Source organism: Muntiacus reevesi, chromosome 6 (genome assembly GCF_963930625.1).
Source record: "Muntiacus reevesi chromosome 6, mMunRee1.1, whole genome shotgun sequence".
Taxonomy (NCBI): Eukaryota; Metazoa; Chordata; class Mammalia; order Artiodactyla; family Cervidae; genus Muntiacus; species Muntiacus reevesi.
Window position 1 is genome coordinate 36,923,675 of NC_089254.1, and position 16,551 is coordinate 36,940,225.

General features: G+C 36.0%; 1 protein-coding gene across 2 annotated transcripts in view; it reads left to right on the forward strand.

The window, feature by feature from the left end:
• Window positions 1–16,551, forward strand: part of HGF (hepatocyte growth factor) — an 81,161-nt gene that overhangs the window by 18,670 nt on the left and 45,940 nt on the right. The window contains exons 6-8 of one of the 2 annotated variants that reach the window (XM_065939094.1): window positions 1,672–1,814; window positions 7,778–7,898; window positions 9,285–9,403. In XM_065939094.1, coding sequence (XP_065795166.1) covers window positions 1,672–1,814; window positions 7,778–7,898; window positions 9,285–9,403 — 383 coding nt within the window. The remainder of the gene's footprint in view (window positions 1–1,671; window positions 1,815–7,777; window positions 7,899–9,284; window positions 9,404–16,551) is intronic. The other variant, XM_065939097.1, reaches the window with a different exon arrangement.

Sequence of the window (16,551 nt, forward strand, 5' to 3'; positions counted from 1 at the left end):
GAAAAGAAAATACATTTCATGCAATGGCACAAAGATTATCTTAGGTTATTCTTGAATAATAGAGCTAAAACTAAGACAAAAGATACCGTTGTTTTCTTTGAAAATTAAATACTGTTAAGAACTGTAAAGTCATGATAAACTTTAATTATAATTTGTGTCAATCATAAGACCAAATGTTTAATTATTATTCCCCAGTATTTAAAATGCTAGTGAAATAAAAATATAAACTATTTTGACATTTCATAATGTTAATGATACTTAATTGATATCTTGAAATTGTTTAGTTAGTAGTAAGTCTCAGACTATTTTTGACCAATAATTTATATTTTCTGAGGACTTTGTCATATTTTATGTCCAAATTAAATGATTTCTTTGCAAAATGTTGCTTGGTACCCAAGGCATGTTCCTATTTATTATGTGCTACAGCATAATGAAAAATCATTATTTCTTAACTAAAAGTTTAGGTGCATAGGAAACATATTTGAGTAGCATTTATTGACAGACTAAAAGCTTTGGATTTGACTGCAGTTTAAGGACCATTTAGAACTCAGAGATCAGTAAAAGTAGAAATTAAGCTTTATGGAAAAAATTGTACTGAATATTGAAAATACAGTTGAATTTTTCAAAAAAAGTGCTTACTAATGTTACCTACAGATGTATATTGTTTACTTATGCTATTTATGTGTGCAGTCTTGGAGACACATGCAGTATCACTGAGGCCAAGGTCACAAGCAGTACAAAAGAATAAAAAGAGCTTTGGACTTTTCTGCTTTGATGTTGAAATACTTTATGCTGATAACAAAACTATAACTAGGGCATTAGAAATTTTAAACAAAGGTGCTGTATTTCAGTCTATGGCCAAATACTATGAATTAAGTCTGAAAGCACCATGCTCCAGTCACAGTGAAAACTTTAAACATTTGTAAAGAGAATAGCATTTCTCTTTTACTATGACATCTAAAACCTAAGTGGAGTGTGCCTAATAATAGGTAGCATTTATTAAGTCTCAGTTACTCTTGTCTCTTTGAACTAACTTCTCAAAACAACCGCATGGGGCGTAAGATGTTACAAGTTATAGTTTTACGCAGCGTACAGGTAAGCTAACAGGCTGAAAGAGGCTTCATTGCCCACCGGCGTCTCCGGTTAGTAAGATAGAGCTGAAATTTGAGTCTGGGTTAAGTTTGAATCTAAACTCTTTGTTTCTATGACTTCATCAATCTATTTATCAATTGTGAAGAAAGGGGGGGTATTATTCATAAGAAAATATATAAAAACAAGCAATTATCTCAGATAAGCAATGTAACAGTGAGATGTCAAGGCCTAGTGCAGTGTTTCTACAGGTCTCTCCTCTGTCATTGGCTACCTTTGAGTGGAACTTTGAAACTGTGGTTCAAACAATATCAATTAGGTTCAAGAATGATTAGCAAATTCAGAGATGAGTCATTCTTATTGGTGCAGAATATGAGAATTCACTCAGGTAAATGTCTATAAAATGTAAAGTATTTTAAGAATGGATGGAAGTGATAGAATTCAAGTTAATATATATGGCTGTCTGAGATAGAGTAAAGAATTTCTCTGCTTTCAGGAAAAAATATCCACTAGTTAGTAATATTAATAGGCCCCCAAAAGTTGCATGCTCTTATACTGTAATGATTATCATTTTAAAACTAGCTTTTTGCCTTCGAGCTATCGGGGTAAAGACCTACAGGAAAACTACTGTCGAAATCCTCGAGGGGAAGAAGGGGGACCTTGGTGTTTCACAAGCAATCCAGAGGTACGCTACGAAGTCTGTGACATTCCTCAGTGTTCAGAAGGTAAATGACCTGAATGCCATGTGGGGTACTCTGTTCCCCCTTTGTGTAAAACTGCAACTCACATTAAAGGTTAATAGAATTGGATTAAATCAAAATGAATATGCTGTCCATTCAAATGCAACTGTAGATCATTATCTGAGCATTTTTATAGGATGTTATAAAAACTAAAAACTGATTATCATCAAATTAATGCAAAGTAATGGAGGGAGTTAGTTCGAATTTTAAAAGAGCCTGAAGGTTATCTCTCTGGGTAGAGTAAAATTTGGGCTTCTTCATCTACTGTTTTGAGCTCATATACCTCAATCTACTCCCTCAATCTACTCACCTGAAAGGAGCCAAATGACACTTCGCCCTTTATTGTAACACTGATTCTATACATTTAGAACCTGCTTCTGCAGAAGTTTTGTCAAATCTATACTGAAGTGGTGTGGCAAGGGTATACAGAACCAGAAGAGAAGAAAGAAGCGGGCAACTGAAATTTTGAATGCCCTGTATGTGTTTTGGTGAATATGTGTCTAGAACCAAGTTTGACATGTAGTCTGGAACTAAGTACCATTCAGAATGTTATTTGAAGAGCTCAAATCTATAGATTCCAGCTGTCTTGAAGGCAGCGACTCCACATCTGCATATTCATCTCCTCTCACAGCATGAAAGGGCGCTATCCTTACTTTTCCACTGGAAAATGACTGAAGAGAAGGAAAAGTAACCATTTCAACATTGTACGTGGTTTCATTTTCTTAGTTTCTGGCTACGTAATAACTGGCTTTTTAGTTGTGTCAGAAACTAAAATTCTAAAAGTCAAAATGAAACATGGATCAAATTCTGATAAAAATTTGGTAGGATTTTGAAGTACTTGGGGTGGGAGTTACTGCTGGAATGCTGTCCAATTTTTATAGTAAGATATCTTGCTTGTTTGTTATTAACCAAATATCTTTGAACTATTTCTTCCGTAATATTCATTAAATATTAGGTTGATATTTATCACGTAAAAAGGCCGTTGTTAGCTAATTGTCACAGAGAAGTCGAATTTGTTTTTTGTTGTTAGTTATTTAAAATTCTTGAATTAATGTGCTAGAGCCAGTCCCAACTCTGTTTGTAAATTCTTACTTTCCATTCCATATCATATTCTGTTCACTATAACTTCTTCATTGTTTTCTTTTCTTTTAAAAATAATAAAAATCTTATCTGTGATAACGTTATGAATAAGTCTGTTTTGTATGAATAAGTCTGTATTTAATATCTGTCTTAAGTTTGCACATGGAAGAAAACCCTACTTTTAGGGATTTCTCCGCTATCACAGTTTTTGGAGGTTGGAAGTTATTGGCAAAGTGTTTTATTTATTGGTTTTGTTTGACCTGGGACAGTGTTTTCAAGGAAAGGCAAACTGATCAAACTTTAGTTTAGCATTTTTTCTGTGTGCCTAGTTTGTGGGAATGTGATTTTTCAACCCCTGGTTTATAAGAAGAACCTTCATCGAAATATATTCACATAGGTTTAAACTATCAGGCAAAAAATAAGTGTGCTAAAAAATAAATGACTGGGGAAATTTCTGGTCATTCTTATTAGGGTATACATTTCGAATTTTTTTTAAAAAATGATTTGAGATTATCACACTTCCCTTGGAAAAGGACATTGTTCAGTAGCATGAATGGCACTTGATGCCATTGGTCACGATGGCATGAAAGATTGCAGATATACTTTTTCTGGAAACTACTTAGAGGTCTGACAGTAGTTGCAAAACTCTCCGGTGAGAGAAGTAAACCAGCACCTGTCCTGTGGGCTGAATATATTTCAGGGACTGTGAACTGAGCTTTGATATTTAAGCTCATGCTAAAATGAACAATGTTTTAGAAGGATTTTAATAAAGAAGATTTAAAATAAGAAGCATAGTCAAACTTAATAGAGAAAATGAGCTATTTACAAAATGGATAATTATATGAAATAATGTACATATGATGTAAAATTCTATTAAAATATATATATGAGAGGAAAAGCCTCAAAATTCACAATGTTTAAATAGTATGATGGGTGAGACATTTTAATATATGGATATTACAAATGTCAAGTTCCAAAGGTTATTTATATGAATGAAACATTAAAGATGCCATCATTTTGTATATTTTAAAATTAAAGTACCTGTGATCAACTTTGGACTGTTTGGAAAAGGACAAGTAAAACAGTATATATTTTTTGAACTCTTCCTATATAGTTTTGAAACCTTTCTAACTATATTAAAATATTTGCTTTAAATAATTATCTGAAATTTGAAATTTTGGTTCATAAAAATATATCTGATATTTAAAGATTAAAGTTATTTTCTTATAAGTTAAACCTTTGAAGTATATTAAGCATTCCAAAAGAAAATGAATACTCATTTATCACATTTAAAACCTTACATAACTATGTAAAGAAAATACTACCATTAACGTTTAATTCAAGATTATGGAACATTGAGGTATATGAAATCTGACTTTTTGCTTTAATGTTTGCTTGGGATTTAAAATAAAGCAATCATTTGTCGTTGAAACAGGTTTTTAAAATGGTAAATATTCAAGTAAATGCATTTTATTAAGACATCATATTTTAAAATACTTACACATAAAATACCAAATAATTCTGCCATAACTTAAAATGTGTAATTCCTGTGTGGCAAAAGACTTTTAAAAACAAAGATTTAAATAAAACTATTATTTATAAATGGGGGTTTGTGAGACTATTCATATTTTAAGCATTCTGTTTTGCTGAAGTAATCACCAGCATGGATTTATCTGAGAGATCCTTTCAAAATAGTTGTTTTAATCTGTAAACTCAGATCACTTGTGACTTTATGACTGAGAAAAATGGAACAGAGCAATTTTTGAGTTTAGTTGGTTAGTATACCAGAAAGGTGTTAAATTAATCCTACTTAGGATTAATGTGTAGCTTGTGTACTTTCCTATTACCAATTAGGGCAGAACTATAATTAGAAAAAGATATTCTACTTACGAATAGAGATTTTGTTTGAATTTATGAGAACTGGGGCATAATTTTTTTTTTTTTTTTAATTTTAAGGGGAGAGTTTTCTGGAATGGTTGAGTAATACATTAGCCATAACAGAGTCAAAAGAACATAGAATAGGAGATGCATTGCTTACCTTCTTGAACTATTATCTAGTTAATGCTTGCTTTCACCTGAGTCCTTAGATGGACTTGGTTTACACCTGGATGGCTTGACTGTGAGCTGGGAAAACTTAGAAGAGTCTTAGAATTCTTGAAGATTGAGAAGTAAATATGAGTTCAAAATTTGCCTTTCTCAAAGTAATTTTTATGACTAACCTGATGATCTGATGCAAAGGAAGAGCCACACATTTTTTGTCCTTGGATAAGACAGCCAATCTCATTTCTTGTAGCCTCCAATAGGTGAGAAACCAACAGAAGAACAATAGACTGATGTAAAAGGAGGGAAGAGGGTAATGAGGACAATATTAAAAAAAAGACAGGGAGACTGACCTTCTAAAAGTTTTACTTTTAGTCTGTCTTAAAGTATGGCCAGTTAGAATGTGTAGGAAACAAGTTAAATATACAGGATGGATAGGCAATTAGGGGAATGGAAAGAGCACTGGACTGTGGGTCTGACCTGTGTTCTAATTACAGATCTGTCATTTTCTGTTTTAAGTAAGTCCCTTAAAACTTTTGTGAGCTTTGCTTTCCCCACTGCAAGGATCAAATGATTTCTTACATGTTCAAAATACTGACTAATCAAAGAATGTGTAACTATAATATATTTTTAGCATCTCAGTCCTCACAGGATACATTTAATTCCCACTTCAATGACAACTTTCATTGCCTTCCAAAACGGAACATTATTCATGTTAAGTTTTATTATTTTTTCAACTTCATTAGGTTTGCACCTGCATTCATAACTCTCCCTTCACTATACTATAAACATAGCATGCTAGTTCATTTTTTGGGCACCATTTAGGTTATTTTGCTCCCTTTATAGTTTATCCACATGTCATCCAGTCTTCAAGGTCTAAGGAAAATCCATTCTCTCCTAAAAGCTATTACTGCCAAACATTAAGAACTTTCAGAATTGAACAAATTATCTACACACTTGCCACTCAACGTGAGGTCCAAGAACCAGAAGCATAAGCATCCACTGGGAGCTTGCTATTAATGCCCCAACCCTGATTCACGGAGTCAGAAGTTGTCCTTCATTGGACAAGATCTCAAAGTAACGTTTATGCATATTAAAGTTTGGAGATGCTCTGATCTTCCACTCATGCTAGAAATTGATCATCTTATAGAATCACCTGTTTCATTTGTGTAGCTATTATTCCTTTAGAAATTTAAAAATTCTAAAGTTCCAGGAGAAACATTCTGTTAATAATGTCCCACAACAATTTCCCCTAAAATAATTTTATTCGCTCTAATTTGAAAAGGATATACTCTTATAAACTGCATTTTCTGATGGACACAAAATAGGTGTATTCTGATTCTTAAGTACTGTTAAAGATTAGAAATTGTACATGCATATATGTATTCCTTATCTGTGATTGTAGGATTCTATTTTATGCTTTCATTCAATACAATGGAGCAAACAACAATGATCGATGATGTGAACATCAAACTTTACATTCTTTTTAAAATGGTGACCAAGTAAGCTTGTAATCCTATTCAGATGGAAAGCTGAAATGTGATGATACATTACCTATGTGGATTTGATCTTTGTCCACCAGAGCACTTTAATCTACATGCTCTTGGACCCCCTCAGGTGTTTACCAACTGTTGTCTGGGGGAGCTCAGTATCAAATGAGAGGAAGCTGAATCGGTCTCTTGTCTTACTTCATGGATTAACCTACATGAAAAGAAGTAGATAGATCAGGCCAAATGGTTTCACGTTTTAGAGATTTAATTGTTAATGTCCTATTAGATTATAAAAATCAAAGTTTCAAAAGTGATGATTCTAATTGTATATCCCAAATTACTGTACTCATTAGCCTAGATCCCAGTGGATAAAATGAAACTCTCATATCTTTTCCCACTTCAGCTAATGTTAGATGATCAGTAATCACAAGATACAAATGATGTGTTTGGGGAAGTTTGCCGGATTCGTAGGAAAGCCGAGCAATGATTTATTCCACAGGATGCCTGCTGTGCTGCATCAAATCAACCTGTCCACTTGAGAAGTCTCACTTTCAGCTAGCTGACGGGATTCAGAGTTTTCAGCGTGGCGTAAGGTGCCGGCCGGAAAACTATTAATTAACCTCACAGAATCAACAGTAATATTTAGCGTAGTTAGATCAGTTTATAGATTTTTAAAAATCATGAGTACAAGAAGTTCAACAGTAGGTCACATTCTATCCTAAGCTTTAGATAAGAATGTAAGTCTGCTCACTTATTCGATGTGGATGCTCACTAATAGAAAGGAACTGTGATTTTTTGTTTTAAAACATTTGTATTCTTTAAATAGTACCAGATTACTATTTGAAGCTGATCTGTCAAATCTGTGTGGTCCTGATCTTTGCATTAACTGTAGCAGTATGATGTGTATTCATCTTAAACTGTGCATTTTCTGTGTATGTATTGGAGGGTAAGTTGAAAGAAGAGCATTATTATGTTGACAGTATAGATATTGAGATCCCTGGCATTATAGACCAACAAAGGGAAAATTCCCAAGGACTTTTCAGTTTCTAGGTACCTTTCAGATAGTTATCAAAAATTAGGAAGGTAGTATCTTGGCCCTATGGTAATTTTGTATGACACTAACTACAAAAATTCCATTTAAACTGTGTGAAAAGTTCTGTAGGGAGTATTTTATGCCACTGTTAATGGACATTAAGTCCCATTTTAAAGCTAAAATAGTATATGTTTTCCTAAAAATATCCTTGCTGAATAGGTGATTTACTGTTCTTTAAATGGAACAGTGGTGCTCTTGATTTTGCTGTCAGAAGCAATTAATATGCCATGCTTTGATTTTATTAGTTGAATGCATGACCTGCAATGGGGAAAGTTACCGAGGTCCCATGGATCACACAGAAACAGGCAAGATTTGTCAGCGCTGGGATCATCAGACACCACACCGGCACAAATTCTTGCCAGAAAGGTAAAATACCGCCAAATCACGTTTCCAAGTGATCCTGTTTACAAACTGTAATTTGTCCCGTGACAAATTACATGGAAATTCTCTTTCTATAATGTTTTCCTGATAGTCTTGGGACAAAGGGATTTATGATGAGGTACATGAGAGTGCTGACTACAGCGTCAACTGGTCTTGGCTGATTAGATTGAGAGTCCCTGAAATCAGGATGGTCCTGAACAAGGAGCATCAGTGGGTACAAGAGGAAAACACTAACAGATGCTTCCTCTTTCTCTTCCATGGCAGCAACAAAGATAAAAGTGCATTCAATAATAGCCACCTTGACAGGTCCAAGCTGGGGAGGGTGGCATTATTGTAAACTAAAGCCGATCTCCTCGTTGTGCCATACCTTCCTGCGACTCAGGTAAAGTGGGGTCATTGTATGACACCATGTCACAGGCTAAAGGTGGAACAAACAATTGCTTGGCTGCTTTCATATGGTAGATTTTTAAGTTGCCTATCTGGAAGTCAGGCAACCAAATTTACTTTTCTCTTCAGGAGAAGGTTTTGAGTTTAAAAATTATGTGTATTTTGGCCTATAAATTTCACAGGCAACATTTTAGTTGAAATTTTTTCCTTTTTTTATTATAAAGAATAAAAATACAAATAAATACAGAAGTTCTTTCTCCACCTTTCTTTGGAAATTGCCAAATGGTGTTTTTTTCTTTCTTTTTTCTCTTTTTTGTTTGTTGCTCTTTTAGATGAACTTAAAACTGCTTTATTTTAAAGCGCATCTCTCATCTTTCAAGTGAGATCAGAAGGGACATGGTAGCAATTAAAAGCAAACCACAAATGCAGGACCCTGTTAACTTAAAGGGAGGTGGGTATAGAGAAAGTGGTGTGATGGAGTTTGTCTTTTACTCTGGTGGAGGTGAGGGCATGACCTAGAAAGCTCTAGCTCCAAAACTGAGTTATCATTAGTAACATAGCTATTGAAACCTAACTTTCAGTTTGAACTTTAAGCCTGCTCTAGGAGAGGCCCTTAATAAATAATACATTATTTTCTAAAAATTATCGTTTTCTTAATAAGTAATCTACACAAGGTCACGTGTTTGTAATCTGTCCTTAATTGGGCTTGTGAGAAGGGGATTCGGTTTGAGACCTCAACTGGTAGACAGGTGCCAAATGACCTAACTTATTATTGAAGGGGATGGTACTCTAGCCTTTGTACTATATGCAGATTAATAGACTGAGCAATCAATGATTAGCAGTCCTTGTAAGGCAAAAGATAGAAAAATCTCTTCTTTCATCAGTTAATAGTATCCGAGCTAAGTCAAAAGTTATTTTATGAGCTGAGGGCTGGGTAATGTTCCAGGAAGATTTACATGACACTTTTCTTGGTGTGGTTTGCAGATATCCCGACAAGGGCTTTGATGATAATTATTGCCGCAATCCTGATGGCAAGCCGAGGCCATGGTGCTATACTCTTGACCCTGACACCCCCTGGGAGTACTGTGCAATTAAAATGTGCGGTAAGTTAGGGTCAAATTTATTGCTTCCTTTTCCTCTCACAGACTGGATCTAAGCAGGCGATTATTAGTGAGACAGGTTAACAACTATTTTATTTGATACTTTAATGCGTATAGGTTTTAACAATATAAGAATGTGTTACATAAACGTATCCAATCTTTTGCATTTTCAGAGAGCCATTATTTAGAGATATACATGCACGTGCCACATACACACAAGACAAACTCATGGTAAAGGCCTAAATATTCACATGTTATCAAGGAAAAGGAAGAAAAAAAAACAAAAACAAAAACAAAATGAGAAAAAGGTCAGGGATTATGTGCAGTATCTTAATGTCATTAGGGCTGTGAGTGAGGACCTTAGACTCTCATCTACCAATCCTGCATCCTTTCCCTAACCTATCCTCCCAGACATAACATGAGCAGTCAACCGACTATGGACCTCTTCTGGTGAGTGATAGAGGCGGCAATGCAGAAAACTAAGCCTAGTAGAAGATTCTTACAGACATCTTTAATCTCTAGTAGCTAAGTTTCACCACTTTGGCCGTCCTTGTACACAGCCTGCATTCTCTTTCACCTTGTATTTTAGCAGTCCTATAACCCTTCTACATCCTGGCCTTTACCCTACTCTCCTGAGTTTATGATAAAGGCTTCTTTTCTTACTTGCTTTGTGATATCCCTTTAAATCTGTACGTTTGGTCCTCTCCTTCATGGTTAACTCACACATTTTTATTCTTCTCTAAAATTATCCTGGATAATAATTAGATGTAGATAAGCTTTTATTTCTGTGTATTAGATGTCTTATTTTTTTCAACAAGATCCTAAAATGCTTTCAAATCAGTAGAATTCCAAAAATTTAGTAAGTGTAATCATGTTATAAAATTATCTTGCTAATATAAAAATCTGTATATATGGAGAGAAACACATAAGGACAGATAATCAGGTGCCAGCACACCAAATGATAAATATACCATTACTAGGCTATGCATAGGGATTTATATTTCCCTAGATTGGCATGATGAGACTGTTTCTTTGAACAAACTTATTCAGTATTATCTACACTGTGATCCTGCCAAGGTAAATATCTCTCCACTTAAAGCTGCTAATAAAAAGAAATGTTTTGCACGACTCAAATAAAACCCATAGAAAAGAGACATGTCTGGCATATGTGAAATAACTGCAGAATCTGGAAGGCTCTCAATGTTCCAAGGAAACTGAACCATCTGTTTGGTCCTTTAAAATAAAGGATGACTTTTGTGACAGTGTTTCTCTGTATAGATTGGGTTAGTGCAACTCATTGACTTTTTAAATATTGTTAATCTGTTCATTATCTAGACCAGGTAGGTACAATAAACCAATAGTTTCCGTTCCTTGTGTGTGTGTGTGTGTTTTAGGCACTCATAAATTCTCTCTGGAATAAGACCAGTAGTAACACAAACACACACACACATGCATATTGACTGGCACATTCACCTTTCAGCTGGCATGCACAAGATTGGCTATTTTTAAAAGACATTGGGAGAGGAAAAAAAATACAATGAATATGACACTTCTGTTAGGTAGATTTTTTTTTCTCTTCTGTCCAGAGTTGACTATTTATACAACATGCAACAATTCTGATGGATTTGTTAAACAGAGGGTGGTGTTTATAGGATGCTAATTCTAAGAAAATGGTGAAAGAATTTGTGAACCAACCCTCTATACATTTGGGCCTTGACAACATAACATGATGATTAGGTGGGACTGACTCTCCTGGCTCCGCTTGTATCCATGAATTCAACCAACTGTGGGATCTTGTAGTACTAATAGGTAATAGCATTTACCATCAGAAAAAAAAACAGCATGTAAGTGGACCTATGCTGTTCAAATCCATGCTGTTCAAGGATCAATTGTAGTTAAGATAAAATTATTTTAAGCTTTGGGAATATTTTTAAAATATTTTAAGTTTTAGTTTGTAAACTTATATAGAGAGACTACACTTTGATCAAAATTAGTGAAATAAAGTGGCATTTAGGAATTTTGGGAAATATAACAGATAATTTCTTCCAGATATTTTGTCTTATACATATAGTAAAGCCTATAATGAAAAACTAAGAAATTTGGTAATGGTTTCAATTGTGTATTAATTTTCTATTGTTATTTAACAAATTATCAGAAACTATTAAATTATCAGGAACTTGGTAGCTTAAAATAACACATATGTATTATCTCAAGTTTTCTGTGGGACAGGAGTCAAGGCATAAGTCAGGTGTGTTCTCTGCTTAGGATCTCACAAGGCCACAGTCCTGGTGCCCACCAGACATACCATCTCATCTAAGATTTAGTGTCCCCATTCCAATTCAGTTTCTTGTGGTTGTAGTACTAAGGTCCTTAGCTCTTAGAAACTGCCTAATGTTTCCCCCCATATGGCCCTCTTCATTATATGGCAGTTTACTTCTTTAAGACCAATAGCATAGCTTTCAGTTACTTTGAACCTCTGATGTTTGAGCCCTCTTCCATTTATTTACTAAGAATTTTTTCAAAGTTATTAAAATTTTATAAGCCAACTTTCTCCAAGATTCTGCACTAGGGATGAATTTCAAAAGGGCCTGTTAGGAAATCATATCTTTTAGAGCTTCCATATAATTTCTTTCATCTTAACACAGAGTTGTGAAAGGCAAAAATAACGGTGTTTTATTTTTCCTGTGAAAATGGTATATCTTTATTGGGGACAATGACTGAAAAATAACTGGCCAGTTTTTGCCCTCACTCTGTGTATGATTTGATACAGAAAGCTCTGCACCCTTTGAAAGAGCTCACCTGATTAGGTCAGCCCACACAGGGAAGTCTTCCTTTAATTAATTTAAAGTCAACTGATTGGGAAATTTAATTACATCTAAAAAATCTCCTCACTTTTGTTGTACAACATAAACTAATTACAGGAGTGGCTTTCCCAAGTGGCTGTTCACAAATTGTACCCATACTAAAGGGGAGGGGATTATAGAATATACATCAGTGGGCAGAAATCTTAAGGGCTGTATTAGAATCCTGTATACCACACACATGTTTACATGCCCTGGCTGTAAAAGAATGTTGTTTTATTACGTATTACTTATATCATTTGATTCTTGGGTTATCTGTTTGGATAGGTCTGGTTATCTCTCAGACGCAACTGCTTGAATTCATTCTGAGCTTTCAATATGTTTGAAGAAAAGAATAGAAAAGAGTTTGTGATTGTGTCATTTGTCTTCTCTAAAGTTGAAGGCACATTTTAAAACTCTGGTTTTATTATATAACAACTGTATAAGAAAATTACAACTGCTATTTATTTAACATCTACTGAAAAGTGCTTTCCATCTATTAACAATAATCTCTCCCTCAAAATGGCTGTGATTAGGTAGGTAGGCCAGTGATGAAAAGTGTGCAAAGACATGATCAGTGGAGCAGACTGCAATATTCATGACATGGTAATTAGGTTGACATAGGTAGGGATGTGATAAAGACAGAGAAATGGAAGGAGATGAGAAAATAAGATTAATGTGAGGCCGATGAAGTAGAATCTAACAGTATCCCAGCTAGTTGCCATGAGAAATACTGAAAAATTAAGCAGGGAGAATGATCTTATCTTGTTCATCATCTAGAACAGTAGCTTCCAAATCAGTGTGCATTAAACCCAGGGGAACACAAAGCCTGTCCTAGGGGTTCAAGGGGATGAATAGGTTAAAAGCCTCAAATTCCAGCTCCTCTTTTTCCATATGAATTCTTTCTCAAAATTTTTTGTTTGAGGTTCATGGTTTGCTAAGGGGTCAATCAAATTCAATATCCTACCTGTCCACTGACAACTGCCTCTTGCTACAGTACTGAAAAAAGGCAAACTGTCAGTCCTTCCTGAATATTAATGGGGTGTATTGTCCTGGGTGTAAAAATCTTGGGGACACTAAACAAGGAGACCTTTGAAAATACTATGTATTCATGCTGTTCATCATTTACATACTGCTAACAATTTTATAACTCTATCCATAACAGATAATACCAAAGAATATCACAACAATACTAAAGAACTGCTCACGCTGCTGTGAAAGTTTTAGGCCCCACATCAGACTTTCCAATCAGGGGACCTGGCAAAGAGACTCCCCAGGGAATCTGACTTTGAAAGACAGTGGGTTTGATTCTAGAACTCCCACAAGACTGGGGGAAACAGAGGCTCTTGGAGGGCACAAAATCTTTGCGCGCCAGGACCCAGAGGAAAAGAGCAGTGACCCCACAAGAGACTGAGCCAAACCTGCCTGTGTGTGTTGGAGGGTCTCCTGCAGAGGCGTGGGTTGGAAGTGGCCTGCCACGGGCACAGGGGCACAGGGAGCAGCAGTTCTGGGAGGCATGTGTTGGTATAAGTCCTTTTTGGAGGTTGCCAGTAGCCCTGCCATAGAGCCCAAACACTCTAGGACTCACCTTAGGCCAAACAACTAGCACGGTGGGAGCACAGCCCTATCATCAAAAGACAGTTTGACTAAAGATTTACTGAGCATGGCCTTGCCCACCAGAACAAGGCTCAGTTTTCCCCACAGCCCGGTCCCTCCCATCAGGAAGTTTACATAAGCTTCTTATTCTCATCCATCAGAAGGCATACAGAAGAAGTAAGAACTTTAATATCACAGCCTCCAGAACAAAAACCACAATCACAGAAGGCTAATCAAAATGATCATATGGATTACAGACTTGTGTAACTCAATGAAGCTATGAGCCATGGTGTGCAAGGCCACCCAAGATGGATGGATTATGGTGGAGAGTTCTGACAAAATGTTGTTCACTGGAGGAGGGAATGGCAAACCACTTCAGTATTCTTGCCTCAAGAATCCCGTGGACAGTATGAAAAGGCAAAATGATATGACACCAGAAGATGATCCCCCTAGGTCAGTAGGTATCCAATATGCTACTGGGGCAGAGTGGAAACATTCGTCCAGAAAGAATGAAGAGGCTGGATCAAAGCAGAAATAACACTCAGCTGTGGATGTGCCTGATGGTGAAAGTAAAGTCTGATGCTGTAAAGGATAATATTGCATAGGAACGTGGAATGTTAGGTCCATGGATCTAGGTAAGTTGGAAGTGGTCAAGCGGGAGATGGCAAGAGTGAGCATCAACATTTTAGGAATCAGTGGACTAAAATGGACAAGAATGGGCAAATTTAATTCAGATGACATTATATCTACTACTGCAGGCAAGAATCTGTTAGAAGAAATGGAGTAGCCCTCATAGTCAACAGGAGTCTGAAATGTAGTACTTGGGTACAATCTCAAAAACAACAAAATGATCTTGGTTTGTTTCCAAGGCAAAATTTTCAAATCACTGATGCCAAGGAAGTGGAAGATGACCAGTTCTGTGAAGGCCTACAACACTTCCTAGAACTAACACCAGGAAAAAAAAAAATGTCCTTTTCATCATAGGGGATTGGAAAGCAAAAGTAGGAAATCAAGAGATACCTGGAATAATAGGCAAGTTTGACCTTGGAGTACAAAATGAAGCAAGGCAAAGGCTAACAGAGTTTTGCCAAGAGAACATGCTGGTCGTAGCAAACAACAACACAAGAGACGACTCTACACATGGACATCACCAGATGGTCAGTACTGAAATCAGACAGATTACATTCTTTGAAGCCAAAGATGGAGAGAAACTCTACACAGTTAGCAAAAGCAAGACCTGGAGCTGATTGTGGCTCAGATCATGGACTCTTTATTGCAAACTACAGGCTTAAAATGAATAAAGTAGGGAAAACCACTTTCAGATATGACCTAAATCAAATCACTTATGATTATACAGTGGAGGTGACAAATAGATTCAAGGGATTAGATCTGGCAGACAGAGTGCCTGAGAACTATGGACAGAGGTTTATAACATCATACGGGAAGCGATTACCAAAATCATCCGCCAGAAAAATAAATGCAAGAAGGTCAAGTGGTTGTCTGAGGAGGGCTTACAAATAGCTGAGAAAAGAAGAGAAGTGAAAGTACAAGGAGAAAGGGAGAGATACACCAACTGAACGCAGAGTTCCAGAGAAATAGCAAGGAGAGATAAGAGAGCCTTATGTGAACAATGCAAAGAAATAGAGGGGGAAAAAACTGAATGGGAAAGACTAGAGATCTCTTCAAGAAAAGCAGAAATACCAAGGGAGCATTTCATGCAAAGAGGGGCGCAATAAAGGACAGAAACAGTAAGGACCTAACAAAAGCAGAAGATATTAAGAAGAGGTGGCAAGAATACACAGAAGAACTATACAAAGAAGGTCTTAATGACCCAGATAACCAGGATGATTTGGTCACTCACCTAGAGTCAGATATCCTGGAGTGTGAAGTCAAGTGGGTCATAGGAAGCATTACTATGAACAAAGTTTGTGGAGGTGATGGAATTCCTGCTGAGCTATTTCAAATCCTGAAAGATGCAGCTGTTAAAGTTCACCCAATATGCCAGCAAATTTGGAAAACTCAGCAGTGGCCACAGGACTAGAAAATGTCAGTTTTCATTCCAATCCCAAAGAAAAGCAATGCCAAAGAATGTTTCAACTACTGTACAATTGTACTCATTTCACATACTAGCAAAGTGATGCTCAAAATCCTTCAAACTATATTTCAACAGTACATGGACCAAAAATGTCCACATGTTCAAGCTGGATTTAGAAAAGGCATAGTAACCAGAGATCAAATTGCCAACATCTGCTGGATCATAAAAAGATCAAAGGGGTTCCAAAAATATATCTTCATCTGCTTCATTGACTATGCTAAAATCTTTGTGTGGATAACAACAAACTGTGGAAAATTCTTAAAGAGATGAGAATACCGAATCACCTTATCTACCTCCTGAGAAACCTGTGTGCAGGTCAAGAAGCAACAGTTAGAACCAGACACATTGAACAATGGACTGGTTAAAAATTGGGAAAGGAGTAGGTCAAGGCTGTATATTGTCACCTTGCTTATTTACCTTCTATGTAGAGTACATAATGTGAAATGCTGGGCTGGATGAATCACAAGCTGTAATCAAAATTGTCAGGAGATATACAGATGATACCACTAATGGCAGAGAGCAAAGGGGAACTAAAGAGCCTCTTGATGAGGGTGAAAGAGAACAGTGAAAAAATGGCTTACCATTCAACATTCAAAAAACTAAGATCATGGCATCCAGTC